General features: G+C 41.6%; 1 protein-coding gene across 3 annotated transcripts in view; it reads right to left on the bottom strand.

Annotated features, from left to right (window-relative positions):
- Positions 1 to 19,138, bottom strand: part of si:dkey-156n14.3 (zinc finger protein ZXDC) — a 20,963-nt gene extending 1,825 nt beyond the window's left edge. The window contains exons 1-10 of one of the 3 annotated variants that reach the window (XM_047025003.1): positions 18,413 to 19,135; positions 17,123 to 18,106; positions 16,780 to 16,932; positions 16,492 to 16,570; positions 16,210 to 16,340; positions 15,830 to 16,000; positions 14,844 to 15,637; positions 13,589 to 13,673; positions 12,030 to 12,202; positions 7,284 to 7,385 (exon numbers count right to left, since the gene is read on the bottom strand). In XM_047025003.1, the coding sequence (XP_046880959.1) occupies positions 7,284 to 7,385; positions 12,030 to 12,202; positions 13,589 to 13,673; positions 14,844 to 15,637; positions 15,830 to 16,000; positions 16,210 to 16,340; positions 16,492 to 16,570; positions 16,780 to 16,932; positions 17,123 to 18,106; positions 18,413 to 19,121 (3,381 nt within the window). In that variant the 5' untranslated portion in view covers positions 19,122 to 19,135. The other 2 variants (XM_047025001.1, XM_047025002.1) reach the window with 2 other exon arrangements.

The raw sequence follows: 19,138 nt of genomic DNA, 5'->3' as shown, positions 1-19,138 counted from the left end.
GAGAATATGAGTGTGGCTCAGGGAGACGACAAAATTATGGAGATTGAAGAGGAAACGTTAGTAGCCCAAAATAATGCCTCCTCGCCAGCGTGAAAGTAATTAGGCTTTTAGCCAATGTTGCTCAGGCTAATGCACTATATAAAACGTGCCGTATGGTGCACAAACAACCTTTTTTCTCACCTCAAAAATCACCACAAGACACTGTACGATGAGTGCACAGTAATATCCAAATATTACTAATATCTGCCACAGTTAATACGCCAAAGCTAAGCAAACATTGCTAGTGAGTGCTTTTGCTAGTGGTACTAACTACAACAAGAGCTCCAAGAGACATAACAAAATCACCAATGCTGTAACATAGCCAACTATTTGGCCAAAGACATGATGTCCATTTATACACTCAATAAAGAATGCTTCAATAAGCTTCTGAATGAACTGGAGATACCAAATCCCATCCCGATATTTGTTATAGGCCTACTGAAAACTGCATTCAAAGATTCCACTCGGTTTCATTCTATTTTACTGTGGCGAATATGGAAAGGAAATCCTTTGGTTCATAATCACGTTGTGAATGTAAATGTCAGTTTAACATAATAACTTCCCAGCAGGTTATTTAAGTTTAACAGCCTGACTTCATTGATCAGTTGTTTGGGACTGCTGCAGCACTCAAGAGCAGGCAAACTGAGCATTTGATTCAACATAACTTGAAAATCTTGCTTGCTAACCTTGCTTGCTAACATGTCCAAAAACCGTTGAAATTAACGGTTTTTCATAAGTAATCATATACTTTACAATTAAGTTTAGGGTGTTAATTATACAAAACATGAAAAATCTTAATTTTCGCAATGAGTGACTGCGACATCCGATGGGTTCCTCCAGACCGCCACATGTTAAGAGGGCTGCCAAATTTTGCAAAAAACCTTTGAGTGAGATTTGGTATTTAGTGCCCCTCCCCGCCCACTTTTTTTGCACGCCAAACAGGGCCGGATACAGCCTTTTCTGGGGGGTATAATGATTATAGAAAGGGAGTGTATAATTTTTTATATTTATACATTTTTTGAGACTGCTAACGATCAGAGTGTTAATCAGGCACGGAGCCAGACTTTGTAAACATTCTGGGCTTAGCCCAAACCTATGACGTATGGGTTTGATGTGATGCAAGATGGGGACCACCACACATAATGCGAGTGCGCATAGCGCGTAAGCAAAACATTTTGGCCATTATTTGAGCGCAAAATAGTTTAATTGAGCTTTATGTAAAATAAACAGACGTTTTTCAATTGGTAAAACCTTGTCTAGTGATGCCATCACTCCGGCCCTGCTCCCATCCATCCTCGCTGACGTGTATCGTGGTAGGGCCCCCGGCCCAGCTATCGGTAGCATATCTGAGATTTTTTGGGGGAAAAGACGGGCTATGGACCCAACCAACTCTATTTGGGAGTGGAGAACTCCCTCACATGGTACAACCATGCAGAGGCTGAGGTGTCAGAATGTGGAACGTGTGTAGCCTACTTTAAAAGAAGATAATACTAACTTGACAAATGTCAACAACAAAAAAATCCTCGACCGGTCCAAAAATGAAGCGGCCCACCGGCCCAATAGTGAAGCTGCCCACCGGGAACTATCCCGATTCTTCCGATTACCCACCCCGGCCCTGTTTACAACGTTAACAGGGCTACTTGGTTGCCTTTGCCTTTTCAGCGTGAGATATACAAGAGCATGTGAAATGGTTGAAATGCTTGTGTCTCACGGCCAATGCCTGAGAGTTGGCAGCCCTGTGTTAAAGAATATCGAAATGGATATCGCAATATTTATGCTCAATGTCACATTTTGTCAATATCGTGCAACCCTAATACAAACATAAAATGTACCCCTCACACAATTATTGGCACCCCTCACAAATTTTGGGTTGCAGAACCTTTGGCAACAATGACAATTGGTAGTTTCTGCCATTATTCCATTACTATGTATTCAAGCTCTTTTAAGTTTACAGCATTCCTATGGAGTCAAATTAGGGTAAAAAAATATTTGCATCCGTAAAAAAAGTGTTGATCAAAAATATTTTGCATAATACAAAACATTTTTACGTATACAAAACTATATCTACCGAGGCAAAACTATTTCTGCAAATGCAAATCTTTTTCTGCGGATGCAAATCTTTTTCAGCGAGTGCAAAACCGTGTCAAAATTGGGTCAAAAAGGTGTCCTATCAGCACGTTGCTTGTTGAGTAGCCAATCAGAATGCTGCTCACCGACCATCCAATAATGGGGCGAAAGATTCTAGCGCGGCGCATTCTCGGGAGTCAGTCAACATGGAGGAGCCAGAGGCGAATGCATCAGTGACACAGGTGGGTTAATTACATCACGGAACATGCCAATAAAGATTTATAGTTAGCTACATACATGTAAGACACCTTTGCGTGCATCCCTGAGTTTCTTAAGTTCCATATTTAGTTCATGTGGTTGCTGCTAATGTCAACACTTGACCTACCTATAATATCTCAACCGACTGCAGTTGGTTGAGAAGTTTTGGACTATTTGTAGTTCATCTGTTCAAGTGAAATTAGTCAGATAACCTCACTCTCTGCTCACATACACTTCCCACAGGAGGTATATTTCATGGTCTTTGTTCCATGTGGCTTGATAATACCATAGCATTGCAGATATAGACAACACTTTCAACTGCATTTTCAGACAATCAAGGAACAGCATGTTTACCTAACCATTTTAGGGCTGCAACTAACGATTATTTGAATAATCAATTAATCTGTTGATTCTTTTTTCGATTAATCGATGAATCGGATAAACTAAAAAGCATTCATTTCCAACCCTTTATTCAAAAACAGAACTGACTGATTGAATGTGTGCTTTGGGTCATTGTCCTGCTTAGAAGACCCAAGACCTTCGACTCAAACCTAGTTGTCTGACACTGGGTAAGACATTTTGCTCTATGATGCCATGGTAATCTTCTGATTTAATTATTTCTTTGATTCAATGCCTTCGGTGTTTTACTGTAGGTAGGGTGTTCTTTTCCTCATAGGCTTCATTTTGTCGCCTATAAACAAACTGCTGCACTGCATTCCCAAAGAGCTCTATTTTGGTTTCATAAGACCATAGAACATTATCCCAGAAAGACGTGGCTTATTTATTAATGTTTTTGCAAACATTAGTCTTGCCTTTTTGTGCCTTTCTTTCAATAGTGGTTTCCTCCTTGGTCTTCGCCCATGGAGCCCTACTTTGTTTGTGAGCGGCATAAGGTACGGGCCAAAACCACCACTCCAGATTGCTCCAGGTCAGCGTGAAGTTCTGTAGATGTCTTGCATGGTGTTTTTTCCGCAATCCCAGCAACCTTCACAGACTTTTCTCATTGAGTTATTCTTCTTTGCACCACGTCTTGGAAGTGTCTTAACAGTTTTATGATTAAAACTTCTTGATAACATTCCAAACTGTTGAAACTGGGATTTCTAGATCTTTGGCGATTGCCTTGTAGCTAGGCATGGGCCCCTTATCAGTTTCAAGGTATACCGCGGTTTGTTTTTCATGTCTTGTCAAAGATGGAAAGTGCAGGAATCCCTCAGGTTTTACACAGCGGAGAAAGTAACCCTCCTGTTGGTGTGAGCAAGCAGTCAGTCACCACCAGGTTTACAATAGGCAAAGGAGGTGCACCCCCCCCCCCCTTACAGAAAGAAAATATATTCACCAATATATGACTTGAAATATATTGTTATATATTATTTCCTATTACATATTCCAATATATTATATATGGAATTACATGGGATAATATATTGATGATAAATATATTATATACTATAATATATATTAATGTAATATATTGCTATACATTGCAATATTGCAGAATATACAAATGAGTGCCGTTTTCCATATATTGCAATATATGGAACATGAATATATAATATGTGGTTATATATCCCAAAATATATGCAATTATGTATTATTAAATAACCGCCATAATGTATGCCGCTGTATATCGGAAAATGTATGGGTAATATATGTAAAGATATCGTTTCATGTGTATGCTTCATATATGGTAGAATATATTTCAAATATATGTAAAATTAGATGGAAAGATATACATGAAATATATGTACATATATATTATACAATGCATGTGTACATACCGTATATGAGAACATGCCCATACAATGTACGGACATATGGTGATATTAACATTTAGTCATTTAGCAGAAAATCTTATCCAGAGCGACAGTGAATTACAGTAAGTACAGGGACATACCCCGAGGCAAGTAGGGTGAATTGCCTTGCCCAAGGAAACAGCTTCATTTTAGCGCCGCTGGAAATCAAACCAGCAACCTTCTGATTAATAGCCTGATCCCCTAACCGTTCAGCCATTTAGAAGGTATTCTAATAATGTTGTCAATGGCAGTATTTCAAATGGAATCCCGATTCAAACAGTACGATCTGCTAATTGAAAATGTGCCACCAAAAACGTAAATAAGATTGACATTTCTTTAGGGGGAATTGGCTAATTCAAAAGAAGATTGCTGGAAGCGATCATTGTCAGTATATATTTCCAATATTTTTCCATATAAATGTACTTATATTTAAAATATATTCCACATATATTGAACACATATTTCATGTATATCTTTCCATATAATTTGGATTCCCCGTCAGGGATAGGCTTTAAGGTAACACCCCCCTGAAAGTACTGCAAAGTTTCACCTTGATATGTGAAAATATGACTGAATTAGAGCTGTTTGAGCTTTGACCAAGCTTGCCATAGGACAAACGTCTTATCTTATTATTCAGGTACTGAACATGGCAAGGTCTAGATCTGGGAATGGTACAATCGGATGAGAGATTGTGCTGGTAAACTAAGGGTTGCAGGTTAAACTTCAGGCATTTTTTTTTTTTACAAAACAGTTTCTAGTCTTCTTGGTAATCCCGGTGTAACTATCTATTATGTAAATTGTACAATATTTTGCCATTTTGAAGGAGGAATCTGCCATTGCTGCTTGCAGCTATATTTTTTTTACATATATTTAAAATATATTCTACCATATATAAAACATACACGTGACACTATATCTTTACATATATTACCAATACATTTTCCCATATAAATCATAATACATTATGGTGGTATTTATAAATATAAAATTGCATATATTTTGGAATATATAAACACATATGATATATTCATGTTGAATATGTTGCAATGTATTGTAAATATATTGGATATATATTGCCTAATATATCACATGATATTTTCCAATTTACTGCGATATATTTTCCTTCCGTAAGGGCCTGTAACCTTTCCCTGCAGTATAGGAAATTTACGGGTACCGAAACAGCCACGGATGAAGGAAATACAACGTGTAAGATGTGTTTTAGAGTGGTTGCTAGGAGGCAATGCGTATGATATCCCATCTACGGGGGCACCACCCGTCACTATTCTGCTAAATTCAAGATAACGGTGTACTAAAATGAACATTTGCAACAAGTTAAGTTTAGCACTGCTGAGATAAACTTTGAACAGTACTATTGGCATGCTACTGACTGAGGCAGATAACACAGCTAATTAACTAGCTAGCATCAGCTAGTTTCATGTTACATTACCCCAGAGAGCCATAGAAAAATATTTTTCTAATAGTTAATTAGCTGTGTTATATTTTTCAGATAACACAGCTAATTAACTAGCTAGCATCAGCTAGTTTCATGTTACATTACACCAGAGCCATAGACAAATATTTTTCTGGGGAAGAGCAGATTAGCCTGCTACAGGTCTCTCAAATCTCACGCATTTGCTGTGAGACACATTTCAACCATTTCTCACACAGAGAAGCGCAGATTTCTGCAGAGTTGATTGTTGTCTCGAGTTATAGCTACAGATTTAAAAACAGACAATAAGAAACATGGTGCTTTGTAAATATAATGCTGCTACATCTAGCCAGCGCATCAGATTTCTTGCATCATAACTTCTGAACAGTTTGACCAAAAATCACAAGATTGGAATCTTTCAATTCTTTGTGGCATACCGAGTCGTAAAATATAACACTTTCCCATGTCAGCCATTTTGAATTTTGTCCTAAAATGATATATTTACTGAACGCACTGGCTTACAAAACTCTGTAGACGTCTTTTGCACAATGCCATGAAGGTAGTCAAAATGTTTCGGGGTAGTACCACCGTGTGGCCAAAAGTATAATTCAATTTAAAAACAGCAAATATTTTTTTCATTCGTTTTGCTTTGCTTCTTTGGCTACTTAATTTCCCTCTTTTGTGCTGCTCGGCCCCTTAATTGCTGCTTGCAGCTATATTTGGATATGGTTCTTTTTAATAAAAATAAATAAAAATAAATATGATTTGAACTATTTGCCTTGACATGTTTACTGCTGTTAAAAAAAATTGTATATGTTGCTGAAAAATAAAATAGTGTTCAACTAAAATATTTTTGAGCTGTAAATGCAATACCGCAGTGCAGTGGTATTTTTTCTCAATTCTATCTTACCGTCAAAATCTGGTACCGGCCCATGCCTACTTGTAGCCTTTGGAATTCTCAAGCTTTTGGATAATAGCATTTCTGATGCTCTCGGACAGTTCTATTGTCTTCACCGTTATGAATAAACAACTGGGAAGAAACAGATCCTTTTTTATGTTGTAAAACCATAATTTATTGGTTGACCGAGGACACGTGAACGCTGACAATTAGGCACGGGTGAGCCTTGTTTTTTATTTTGTTTGAGGAACTTATTTGAATTAATTAAAAGTGTGCCAATAATTGTGTCCAGGGTAAATTTCCTGTTTGCATTTTGAATTTCACTATTATGCAAGCATTTCCTTTTGTTTGTGTTCAGTAACTTTGGACATTTCATAAAAATATTCTGATGATAGAAAATTGGTTCATTTGCATTTATTTCTGAAGATATTCTGAATTTTGTACTTAAAATTCAGGGGTGCACATCATTTCATAATCAGATGTTATTTGTTGGACGTCTCAGGTAAAATGGCCCTGCTACTGTGCAAGACTGATCTGACTGTCAATTTTGAATTGCGACTGTAATACAGGGAAGTACTCTGCTCTAGACTCAATATTTAAGACTGGATGAACTGAAGAATGGATATAAAGTGGTTTTCTCATAAATAATTCACATGCAAGTCTTTTTGGGGGATATAGCTTTTCCTGACTTCCCAAACATTTGGGTATCAAACAGGCGTCATTACTGCAGACTGACTGCCTATGTAAGAGGAAACCTAAACATAAAAATTAGTCAGTGAGAACTAGGAGGACAGTTTCACCTGGAGGATGTTGACGGGCAGGTCGACAGTGAGCTGGGAATGGGAGCTGGAGGCTTGAGAGCTCAACTGGAAGGGCAGGTCCCCATCACTGGCAGGGTCATCCTGTGTCACAAGCACACACAACACAGATTAGAACCAGTTAATACATGCAAAGTGCCCTTCCATGATGCTGTACCTCTTTGCTCAAAATGCTGAATCAATGAATTTAGATTTAATCTGCTGCAAACACCAACCGATCAAAATTACCAACTTGCAACTAAGCCCTACTACTTTTAAACGTTTTGATATAGGTGTGAATCCCTGGGTGAAATATCCAGTAATACCCCAAATCTACTTTGGGTATCTGTATGCTCCAGTCTGGCCATGACCGAGGACGACAACATATCTCACGCCTTCCAGTTCACAGGAAGCACAATCAACTCCAACCTGGAGACACTAAGGGTTTGACACTTAGTGTCACACCAGACAACATGCTATTGACTGGGACATAAAAAAATTAAAAATAAAAACGGAGCCATGGCAGCTGGTAACGCTAGTAATACTAGTGGGTGAGGAGTAGTTTGGTCCGAGGAAGAATCTGCTTCACTTATCCAGATATGTAATGAAGAACACATCCAACAGCAACTGTCTACCATGCATAAAAACATAAAAATATAGCTGCAAGCAGCAATGAATAGAGGTGTCAAGTAACAAAGTACAAATACTTCAAGAAAAAGTCATTCTTTTTCAGCTGACTTTTTACTTCTACTCCTTACATTTTCACGCAATTATCTGTACTTTCTAGTCCTTACATTTTTAAATAGCCTCGTTACTCCAATTTCAGTTTGACTTGTTTTCATTCCGGCTTGTCACTGTAAAAAAAAAAAAAACAACTATCCAGATTAATCGCACCATCCGAGTCAGGCTGTCAATAGAGCAAAGAGTTGCTGAGATATTACTTCACTTCCTTTTTGGCGCCTTCGTTGTTGACTTTGATTGGCTGTAACTACAAACGATAGCGAAAATGTTTTTTGGGCTTTTGTGAGGCTTGGTCTGGAGATCTTGTGTGCAACATTTGGGGAAGATTGGACATAATTTGTGACCGGTGAAAAATGTCAAAGATTTTTGATAATATTGGAAATAGCGTCAAATCTATAAAAAAGATTGACACCAGAAATTGACACCATAGAATGCGTTGAACTTATCTTGATCCAGGGAGTCCAACGATACCAAAGTTTTGAAATTTAGGCATACAATTCAAAAGTTACATGTGTAAACGCACCTCCAAATTTGACCCATTGGTGGCGCTAGAGTGCTCAAATTGAAGACATGAAACTTGTTGAAAATGATGAGGGGACTGTCCTTAAATAGGAACAAATTCTAAACTTTTTTACCATACGGTTCCAGGGGCTGCCACAGACAGAAGATGATGCATAATAATGATGCGGGTTCCTCCTCAAAATGGAAAAATAGTTCTGGCTCTTCTGGTGTAGTAATCACCCTATACAAATACATATCTTACAAATCAGTTTTGTATTTTAAGTCAATCGGAGCTACGGTTCATGAGAAGAATTTTGTTGTTTTTGACAAAACTTTATTGTACAGAAAAATCCAATATAGCAGACGTTATAGGTTCTTGGGGCTTTTTTGTTCCTCATGAGAAATAAGGCATATGCACGAAATATCTGAATTTTGGGACCTTCGGGCTGAAAATGGCCTCACTTTGAAAATTGACTTATTGGGGCGTGACTTATTGGGGCGTGGCGTGGCTGCCGTTGACTCCCACTGAACCAGAATTAGAATAATAATACCACCAATAACAATAAAATAGGAATACTAACAAAAACAATAGGCTCCTCCTACCGGAGGGACCCAAATAACTAGACAGGGTACAATTTCTGGGGAAATTGTGAGGTGTGCTTGTGTCCTTTGCAGATGGGTCTATATTTTTTACTTAAATTGTACAACTTTATTGTTATAATTGGAATAAGTATGCATTATTGTTTATGAAGATTGCATAGATTTAAAAGCTTACATTTGTTGCTGCTCCTTTAAACATCAAAATAATAACAATGAAGTGTAGAATGAAACAGGGTTCTTCCTGAGATTATTCTCCTACCCTGGGTTACCATGGATGACAAGCTCTCCCTCACAGCCCACATTGCTGCAGTCTCCCATTCATGTAGATTCACCCTCTACAACATCCGGAAGATTGGGAGAGCAATCCACCCAGCTGCTAGTCAAAGCACTTGTCCTCTCGAAGTTGGCCTACTGCAACTCGCTGCTCGTCGGTCTCCCAGCATGCGCAACCCGCCCTCTCCAGAGGATTCAGAACGCAGCAGCCCGCCTGGTCTTCAACCTACCCAGAGGCTCCCACGTTACCCCGCTCCTCATCTCCCTTCACTGGCTCCCCATCACGGCCGGTCTCAGATTCAAGACCCTGGTACTGACCTTAAGAGCGGTGAACGGGACTGCACCCAACTACATCAAGTCTCTCCTCCACATTACACCCCCACCCTACGGTGGTCTTCTGACAACCGTCTGGTGGTCCCACCGCTCAAGAGCACCCGGTTCCAACACAAGCTCTTCTTCTGTCTGGCCCCCCAATGGTGGAATCAACTCCCCACCTCGATCAGAGACACTGATGACACCTTCAAGAAAAGGCTTAAGACGCACTTGTTCTGGGAGTACAACGGTACTTAGGAATGATTTGCTGGACCTGATGTTAGTTTCCTCCATTTCACATTGACTCTTATTGAGAGACTTGTTGCTCTTGTTGGTTAGTTGTAACTGATTTAAAATTCTTGTACTCGCTGTGAAATATGTTACAGTTGCTTCATGTTTTGGCTACCCGCAATATTTGGGGCTATCTCGTTGTTATGATCAGTGACCTGTGCACTTTTGTAAAGCTCTCTCTTGGAAGTCGCTTTGGATAAAAGCATTTGCCAAAATATAGCTGCAAGCAGCAATGAGGTGGCCAAGCAGTCATATGACCCAGAAAATATTTTGGACATCCTTAGAACAGGGTTCCTGTGCTGAGGGGCTGTGTGGCTAGTGCAGGAACTGGGAATCTAGTTAAAGTTGAGGGTCGCATGGATTCAACTCAGTACCAGCAAATTCTTGACAATAATGTTCTAGAATATGTAACAAAGCTGAAGTTACGGCAGAGTTGGGTGTTCCTGCAGGACAACGACCCGAAACATTGCTCCAAATCCACTAAGGCATTTATGCAGAGGAACAACTACAATGTTCTGGAATGGCCATCCCAGTCCCCAGATTTGAATATAATTGAAAATCTATGGGATGGCTTGAAGCCGGCTGTCCATGCTAGGCACCCATCAAACCTTACTGAACTGGAGATGTATTTTAAGGAAGAATGGTCCAAAATACCTTCATCCAGAATCCAGACACTCATCAGAGGCTATAAGCATCTAGAGGCTATTATTTTTGCAAAGGGAGGCTCTAGTAAATATTAATGTGATTTTTCTGTAGGGTAGCCCAAATGTATGCACCTGTCTAATTCTCTTATGATGCATATGGCATATTTTCTTAAATAAAAAAATAAAAACGTATTTAACTGCTAAAATATCAGTGTCCATGAAGTATCCAACAGAGGCTAATGTCATGATGCCAACGCCTCACTGAAATAGCAGCCTACCGTTTCCAGTACAAAGTACAAATAATATCAGCGTATATTGTACTGTATATTACATTTCACAATTGCGTTTTTATCACAATGTTAAATGAGCAAATGGTTATTACCCTGGCCTTTGCCTGTGGCCCTTCCCAGAAGTTAACGAGCGCACGGGTTTGTCACGTCATGATGTTAGTGTCTGTGGCTAGCTAGTTAGCCACCATTAGCTTCACTTTTCGCCACAAACCTAAACCGTGCAATGGAACGTAAAATCCAACACAAGCAACGCAATCATGACCAACATTTTGACACTGACGTTGTTTATGTAGTGCAAAAATTGAGGGACGAGTCAGGGTGGGAAAATGAATAATAAAAAAATATAGAGTACCAGTCAAAAGTTTGGACACATTTTCATTCAATTGAATGGGAAAATGTGTCCAAACTTTTGACTGGTGCTGTATATTAGAGAGAATATAGGTTTGTGCCTTGTCAGAGGGAAGCACACCCAATAAATATATGGGAGAGAATATAGGTTGGCCTTGTTCCAAGTTCACCCAATAAGAAGAAGAAATGGTAGAAACACAATAGGTGGCTTCTCTACTTGGCCCCCAAAAACTAGAGGGTACAAATCTCTGTAAATTGTGAGATGTGCTTGCGGCTGCCCCTGCTGCCCATAATCTCCTGCTGTTTACTGATATCAACAATTCAGCGTTTTTTTACTTTGGTTTTAGAAGAAAGGAAATTCATTAAGATTGTTTAAACTAGTCCCTTTTAATTTGTATCTATTTACTAGGATTATAATTCCAGGAGAGCAAGCAATATCCTCCATTAGTTGACTTGCATTTGAAAATGAATATATGTATGAACTTCAATATATGAATGTCAGTGTTTCCTCTTCCTCTTTTTTAGCAGTGGGGGCAGGTCTGTCCAAACACCGCCCCCCCCCCAAAAAAACAAAGTCCTAACCCTATATTTCATAGCAGGTTAATGTAATACTCGAATAGCTAATGTAATATTGCACATATTTTCGTCCTATTTCACCTAAAGCAATAAGGTTAGGCTACTTAAAGAGACCTTCCACTCAAAGTTAGTCAGTCAGTTGAAATGTTGTTTAAAGCGAGGAAACTATTTACCTGCAGGAGCTGGATCTGGACATACTGGGTCCCTGTGACAGGGTCGCAGAGCGTCAGCCCCCCATTGGCTACTGTGGCACCGTTGCTATAACGGGCGTTGCAGGAAGCAAATGATGACGAGGCACATCCAGCCTTCCCACCTTTACCCTTCCTCTGGCCCAGTCCGGAACTTCCTGTCAGGAACATTGTTGGAAAAATTGAAGATGTAACACAATTATCCTGTATAAGAATGATTCTGTGTTCAGAAAGGCCTACCCCCAAATCTGAATTCTGTGTAAACTTACAAGACCCTTATCTTGGGGCAGAGGACTAAGAATAGTTTTTTTTTGGTTGTTTTAAGGATATACTGTGTGACAAGGACTATAGGTGGAGACGCAAGGTCTGGTGACCATTTGTTGACACTTATGTGAAGGAGCTTTTACGAAATCAGGAGAACCTTTTGTTGTGTTTCAATCAGGGTTGATGTCGTAAACACACACACACACACACACACTCAAACACACGCACACACACGCACCAGGTCTATGCAAGGAGCCAATGAAAGAAGAGCCACGGAACATTTGCACCCATTGTTTTAACCAATCACTGTAAAGAGCGGTTTTGTTGAAAATAGCTAGCACAACATGCTAGTGGACAAACTTTGTATTGCGATCAGACTTTGTCTCCTTGCTGGCAAGCATTAAACCATTGTATTTTCAAAGATTCCCCCCCAAAATTCTAATAGTAGTAATTTCATTACCATTATCTCGTTCAAAAGACTTGTGTATTATTGTGCATACTTTTCTAAATGTGTGTTCTTACCAGTGTTGGGGGAAGTTACTCAAAAAAGTTATATATTAGTTATTACTTATTATTGTTCAGTAAAAGTAGTGTGATTAAGTTACATTATTACTTTCTGTACAAAGTAATATTATTACTTATTATATTACTTTTATTATTACTTTTAATAGTAGCGAGTTTGACTTTGTAAAAAATGTGCAAGAACATATGCTACAGACGCAAAATAGTGTTTCTTTAAAGAAGAACGTTGATTTCAAACAATCTTAAACATCAAAGTCTTATGAATTCAAAAATAATATATTTGTGTGAAGAAATTACACTATGTTAGCAGCTACTTGTGGAAACGGGTCGCCATCTCTCTTAAGGTTTAGCTTTAGCTAGCTTCCTGCTATGTTTCTCTGTGGACACTTTTGAAGGTGTTTTGAGTTTGAAGTGCTGCTTTTGGCAGTAGATAGTATTTTGTTGGGGCGCAGTTTGCGTTCACTTCAATGTTTTTTCCTATATCTTCAATAAAATCAAAATAGTGTGAATATTTCCACCCCGAAAACGTAACACGTTCTGCGCCCATGACTGCTGTAGTGTTTGCCTGCAGCATGAATTATAGGCAAACAGTAGGTTACTGCGCCCAGGAAGTGTTGTTTAGGCAACAATCTGTATTTATAAGGCAATTTTAGTCCTTTGTTGAATTAATGCAGTAACTTGGTCAATTAACACTCAATATTGATAGATGTAATGATTGAATGTATGACCGTGTCTGTCGAACGCTGTGTTTGTGTTACCTGAGCAGGCAGCAGGACCTCTTTGCTTTCTCTTCTTAGCTAGTTGAATAGCTCTGTAGTCTGTTCGTGCTGAACCCCCACTCTCCTACAAGATACAAACACAAAACATACATTAAGGTTGTTCAATACATCCTCATACTCAAGACACTTGCTGTACAAATGTGGAACTTCCATTTCTCAGGTCATCAACTCATGTTTATCAGCACTGTACAATCCCTAATCAGGCCTGAGGTGAATATTGCAGACATCCATCAAACATCCCATTAAACAGCAAAAAAACTGCTAGTACAAGGTAAAAAGAATAACTTTTGTATAAATGTTTTACAGATTGATGGTTTGAGCCAGTATTTAGGTCCAAATAGCAACCATCATCCACAATTATTAGTTTGACAATGAATCAGCTGCTGAAATGAGGTGGTTGTGGCAGTCCCCACGTTTAACTAGTGGAATGCCCACTGGCAGAGCATGCTAGTGCAGCTCCATCGCTTAGTGCAGCTAAAGATGGCGATGAACGTCCGCATTTATATATTTATTAACCGTGAGTCCAAATGTTGCACAACATTGCAAACCCTTGGATCCTGAGCAATAAACTCAAATTTTAAACTGTGTACAGTGCAGTTTCCTCCAAAACAACATACAAAGTGTAGTAGCAGTGTTTCCCACACACAGACAGATTTGTGTCGGTGCGCCACAGAATTAACACCGGCCGCCACATATTGCGTTTCGTAAAAACTATTTAGGTTAAAACACGCAGCGTATTCGTTCAGCTGCATTTCCTTTCCCTGCTCTCCCTCCGTTTCTCTGTCACTTATGTGTCTTTCTCACATACATACAGTCACAACGTCAGCACACTTTAGCAATGATGCATACATGCGCCATTCTAGTAAGACAGACAGCTCAAGATCTAGGAAAGTTCAGGCTACTTTTCGCCAGGTACCTACGAATATGTCTTAATCGAAGCTTCCCCTTCGTTCTTTTGGTGAGAAGTCTCAGGAGCTAGCTACTGACCCGGCGTCATTAAATAGTTATTTAGCACTAGCGTTGCTATCTGCATATGCAGAAATTATTTGTTTGTTCTGTGTAACGAATTATTAATGAAGGAATTATTTTGAACCCACCCCCACACATGAAACAACCCCCCCGCGCCCCCCCCCCCCCCCTCCCGCCACAAATAACTTTTTTATCTGTGGGAAACACTGGTAGTAGATATATTTGATTGATGAATGGACTGTTCTTCAGCTCACACGTCTCTTACCAGGAAGGAGCTTGGTGGCATGGCGCTGAACTCCGGGTCCTTCTGGGGGCTGAAGGTGGCACTGTGTCCTGGGAAGACGTACTGGGTCAGCACCTTGGCCCTCCCCTCCTGGGCTCCCAGTACCTCCACACACCCCAGCAGAGGCCCCATGCCTGCTCGAACACTCCCAAGACCTGCCTCCAGCACCTTGGAGGGCAGGGCCAGGAGCTCCGCCACAGGGGGCCCTCCCGGGGAGGGGGACCCGTCGGGCTCAGTGCTTGAGGAGCCAGAAAGGTGTGTGTGTGCGAGGGCATGATCCACAGTAGCAGGACCCTGTAAGGTCAGGGCAGTAAGAGTCCCCAGTGCCTCTGTGGTGACTGTCTGGACATCGTCCAGGTGAAGGGTGGCTTGAGGGGGGAGGACACTGCCGACAGCCCCCTCCAGCCCATGTTGGACTCCCATGTCGGTGCCGGCTGTCAGTATGAGCGGGTCCACAGCTTTTGTGAGTGTGGCGTTGGTGCCAAGCGTAGAGCTCACTGAGGACGGGTCAATAGTAAGGATCCCTGAGCTGACCAGGGAGAGGTCCATGGCAAATGAACCTGTTCCACCCGTGCCTCCCACGGTTAGTCCAATTCCAACACCGGCAGCAGTCGCTCCAGGACCCCCAGGCACCCCAGAGAATAGGGAGCTGAGGTCCAGATTGGCCAGCTGGTCGCCTCCAACAATGCCTGGCCCTGCCGCTGTCGTGGGTGTGGTGCTGATGAGCTCGCTGCTGGGGGTCAGGGTCGGTGTGGTTTCCAGCTGGTTCAGCACATCTATAATAGGAGGACAGGAAGATTTGTGTCAGAGTCAGACTCGGTGCTGTGTTCAACAAGGAACACCAGCTCTGTAATTGTCAGACAGAAATACATTGTAACAATGAAAAGGATATGTAAGAATCCCAAGGAACATAAATGCATCAAAGGCAAAACACACTTAGGTGTCAGGGTTAGTGTGTGTGTGCGTACCAGGGCTAAGGTGGTGGTGTTTCACCATGTGGCTCTTTAGACTGCTGCGGGTAGAGAAATGCTTGTCGCAGCTGGCCACAGGGCAGCGAGCCCTCAGGCTGCCTGCATCCTGCTTGTGCTTCTTGGAGTGAATGTATAGACTGCTCCGGGCTGAGAACTTGGCATTGCAGCCTGGGAATGCACAAACACGCAGGAAAAACACACACACACATTCACAGATGCTAGTTAAGCCTCTGATGCAGTTTTATAAATTAATAAATATTGTGGAATCAATTACACTCACATTCTGCTGTGTGGTTGTACCCAAAAATTATTTTAACATGGGGTCACCACAATAAACTACGGATCACATAATGGGCAGATAAAGACCTGGCCCCCACCTTCAAAGTGGCACTCGAAGGGTTTGGTGCCCAGGTGGGTGATGCTATGGCCTTTCAGGTGCTCTGCCCGGGTGAAGGACTTGCCGCAGCCATCCTCGGGACAGGTAAAGCGGCGGTCATCGTCGTGCTTCCTGTAACATCAAGGACAGGAGGGTCACAGGAGTTTGTTCGGTTGGAACTCCAACATTACACTTTCCTATGACAAAATTACAAACAAGTAAAACATTGAATGTAGAGACAGTGAGAAATTACAAAAAAATTGTGTTTTAGGGTCAAACTTACCTTTTGTGCCTTAGTAACTTTGACATGCTGGTGAAAGTCCAGCCACAATTGTCTGAGTCACAGACAAACGGCCTCTCCCCTGGGACCAGAATGTTCAAACTGAGTTGAAATTTTGTTTAAAATGAAAGAATCTACACAAATGTCCATACAAGTTATACACAAACTGATTACAGGCTTTATACAGCACAATACCCCTACTCGTATAATCACATTTCAATGAACGGTATTCCTTAGTAGCTGGATTCATTACTAATGACAATTGTGTTTATTCTTGTGGACAGTTTCTACCTGTGTGGCTTCTCATGTGGACCTTGAGTCGGCAAGCCTTGTCGTAGCACTTGTCACAGCCTGGGAAGGTGCAGATGAACTGGCCCGTCTCACGGAAGTGTGTCCGGTTGTGGGAGAAAAGTGCGCTGAAGGTGATAAAGGTCTTTTCGCAGCCTAGAGAGGACAAGGGAGTGGAGGAAGAAGTAGGCAAAAGGGTTAGAAGGTATACACACATTATCTAAATTTTAAAAAAAATCCTAGTTTATTTGCATGCCTTTCAAATGAAGATCACAAATACACCTCTTTACAGATAACATTTGAGAAAAATGTGTGTTTCGAAATAGTGACAATTACACAGTCTCACCTGGGAATTCACACTTGTACGGCCTCTGGGGTTCGAAGTGGACTCTCTGGTGATTGGTGAGCCGCGTGGAGCTGCGAAACCGCTCATTGCAGATCTCACACACAAAGGCATTCTCTTGGTCGTGGGTCTTGACGTGCGCCCTCAGGTTGTAGACTGTGGTGAAGTGGCGACCACAGCCCTCAAACTCACACTTATGTGGCCGGACCTTGTTGTGTGACTGGAGGTGGCGCTTGAGCTTGTATGAGGTAGTGAACGCCCAGCCACAGTCCTCAAAGGAGCACTTGAAGGGTCGCTGATCCTCCGTGTGGTTCAGCAGGTGGACTTTGAGTTTTTGACGAGTGTCAAAAGTGACAGGGCAGCCCTGCTGTGGGCAGTGGAGTGCCACTAGGGCACCTTTCTTGGATAGTCCCATTGAATTGAGGGGATGGAAGTCAGCATTGCACTCGGTGGATGCCTCTTTGGTAGATTGGGACAAAAAGTCCCCCTCAATTATGGCACAAAGAGCTGCCCCCTCTTGCTTGATGACAGGGCATGAGTCCAAAGACGCACTCAACTCTGACAACGAACAGTCATCAGCCAGGGCTAGTTCAGAGTCACTAATTGACAGGCCTGCTCTGGGCTCCTCGTTGTGGCCTGAAGAGGTTATGGCCACATTGCTGATCTTACCTATGGATTTGGTCCCACTGTCGTAGTTGAGAAGCACAATATCCTCGTGGTCTTTCATGCCCAGGTGCTCCTTCAAGCTGACCATCCCGTCATCCCTGTGGCTGTAACCCTCTGGAGGCGCAGCCAGAGTCAGAATCCCATTCTCAATGGTCACTATGATGCTTTGGTTATTTATCATTATGGTTCCAGAAAAGGTCTCATTGGCAGACGCGCTGGTGGCGGCCACATCCACGTTTGCAGACTCGGTGAGACTGGTAAGGTCAGAAATTATGCCTGAAGTGTCCGTGCCGTCGTTCATTTCAACAGTCTCCGCAATTTCTGAAACCAAGGCACTGTTATTTATAGGGTGAGAGGCTAGTTCACCGGGTATCTCCCTATCCATGTTCTCAATGCAAACTCGGCCACGGACGTTAGGATCGTCATACTCGTTTGTCTGAACAATGTTTTCATTCATTTCATAATGAACAGACTGTTTGGCATGTGATATAACGCTAGATGCCTCGCCCTCACCAACCGAGATTGAGTTCACCAAATTAAACTGAGGGACAGACTTACGGACAGAAGTCCGGACTGCCTCCATCAAACTGGAAGGGCTTTCAATTTTGGAATTGTCTGCCTCCTTACCTTTTATTGCATCACCCTCTTTAGATAAAGCACCGGGACGTTCTTTATTTGCGTCACTATTGTTGCTGTCTTCTTTGACAATGTTGAAAACAACATAGAATTCCTCCGTGTTTTTGTAAGCTGCATTGTTGCTCTCCTGGGCCACTTGCTCCTTTGCCAAAGAATGTTGCTGGGAGGCGTCGTCTTCATGCTGCTGCCGTAAAGCCGAAGGTTGCAGAAACTGTTGATGCGAATGTTCCTCTTCCCCCTCAAAGAAAGGCAACGCCATTTGTAAAATGTTATTCCCACTTTCAACTTCATATTTATAACCTGCCCTAAAAAAATCGTGTGTGGGTAGTTGAGCCTTAAACTCCCTTTCTTTCAAAGTATTCGCGTTACGCAGTCCAACATTCGTAGTCTGCGTTTGCAGCAGCGGACAGTTTTTACCGTTCTGCCTGTGAGTGGGAAAGTACAAGCCACTGCCATTTTCTGCCTGTAGGCGAAATGGCGATGTCCTGGGCCTATTGTTGTTGTTGTCATTTTGAAGTTCGTGCGATTGAAAATGCTCATCTGTTTCGTTCTCGTTCGAAACGGACCGAGAAAGTGCTTCTGTCGTTGTTCTACTAGAAGACGAACCTGTTCTACGTGGGGCGCCATGTTGATAGTGAATGTTCTGGCCATCTGAAAGCCCCTGGATTTCCATCTTGGTATCCCTGTAGCAGCAATGCATAAAAGGCCCGCCCTAGT

Source organism: Hypomesus transpacificus, chromosome 9 (assembly GCF_021917145.1).
Source record: "Hypomesus transpacificus isolate Combined female chromosome 9, fHypTra1, whole genome shotgun sequence".
NCBI classification, from domain to species: Eukaryota; Metazoa; Chordata; class Actinopteri; order Osmeriformes; family Osmeridae; genus Hypomesus; species Hypomesus transpacificus.
This window is presented reverse-complemented; position numbering and strand designations above follow the sequence as displayed.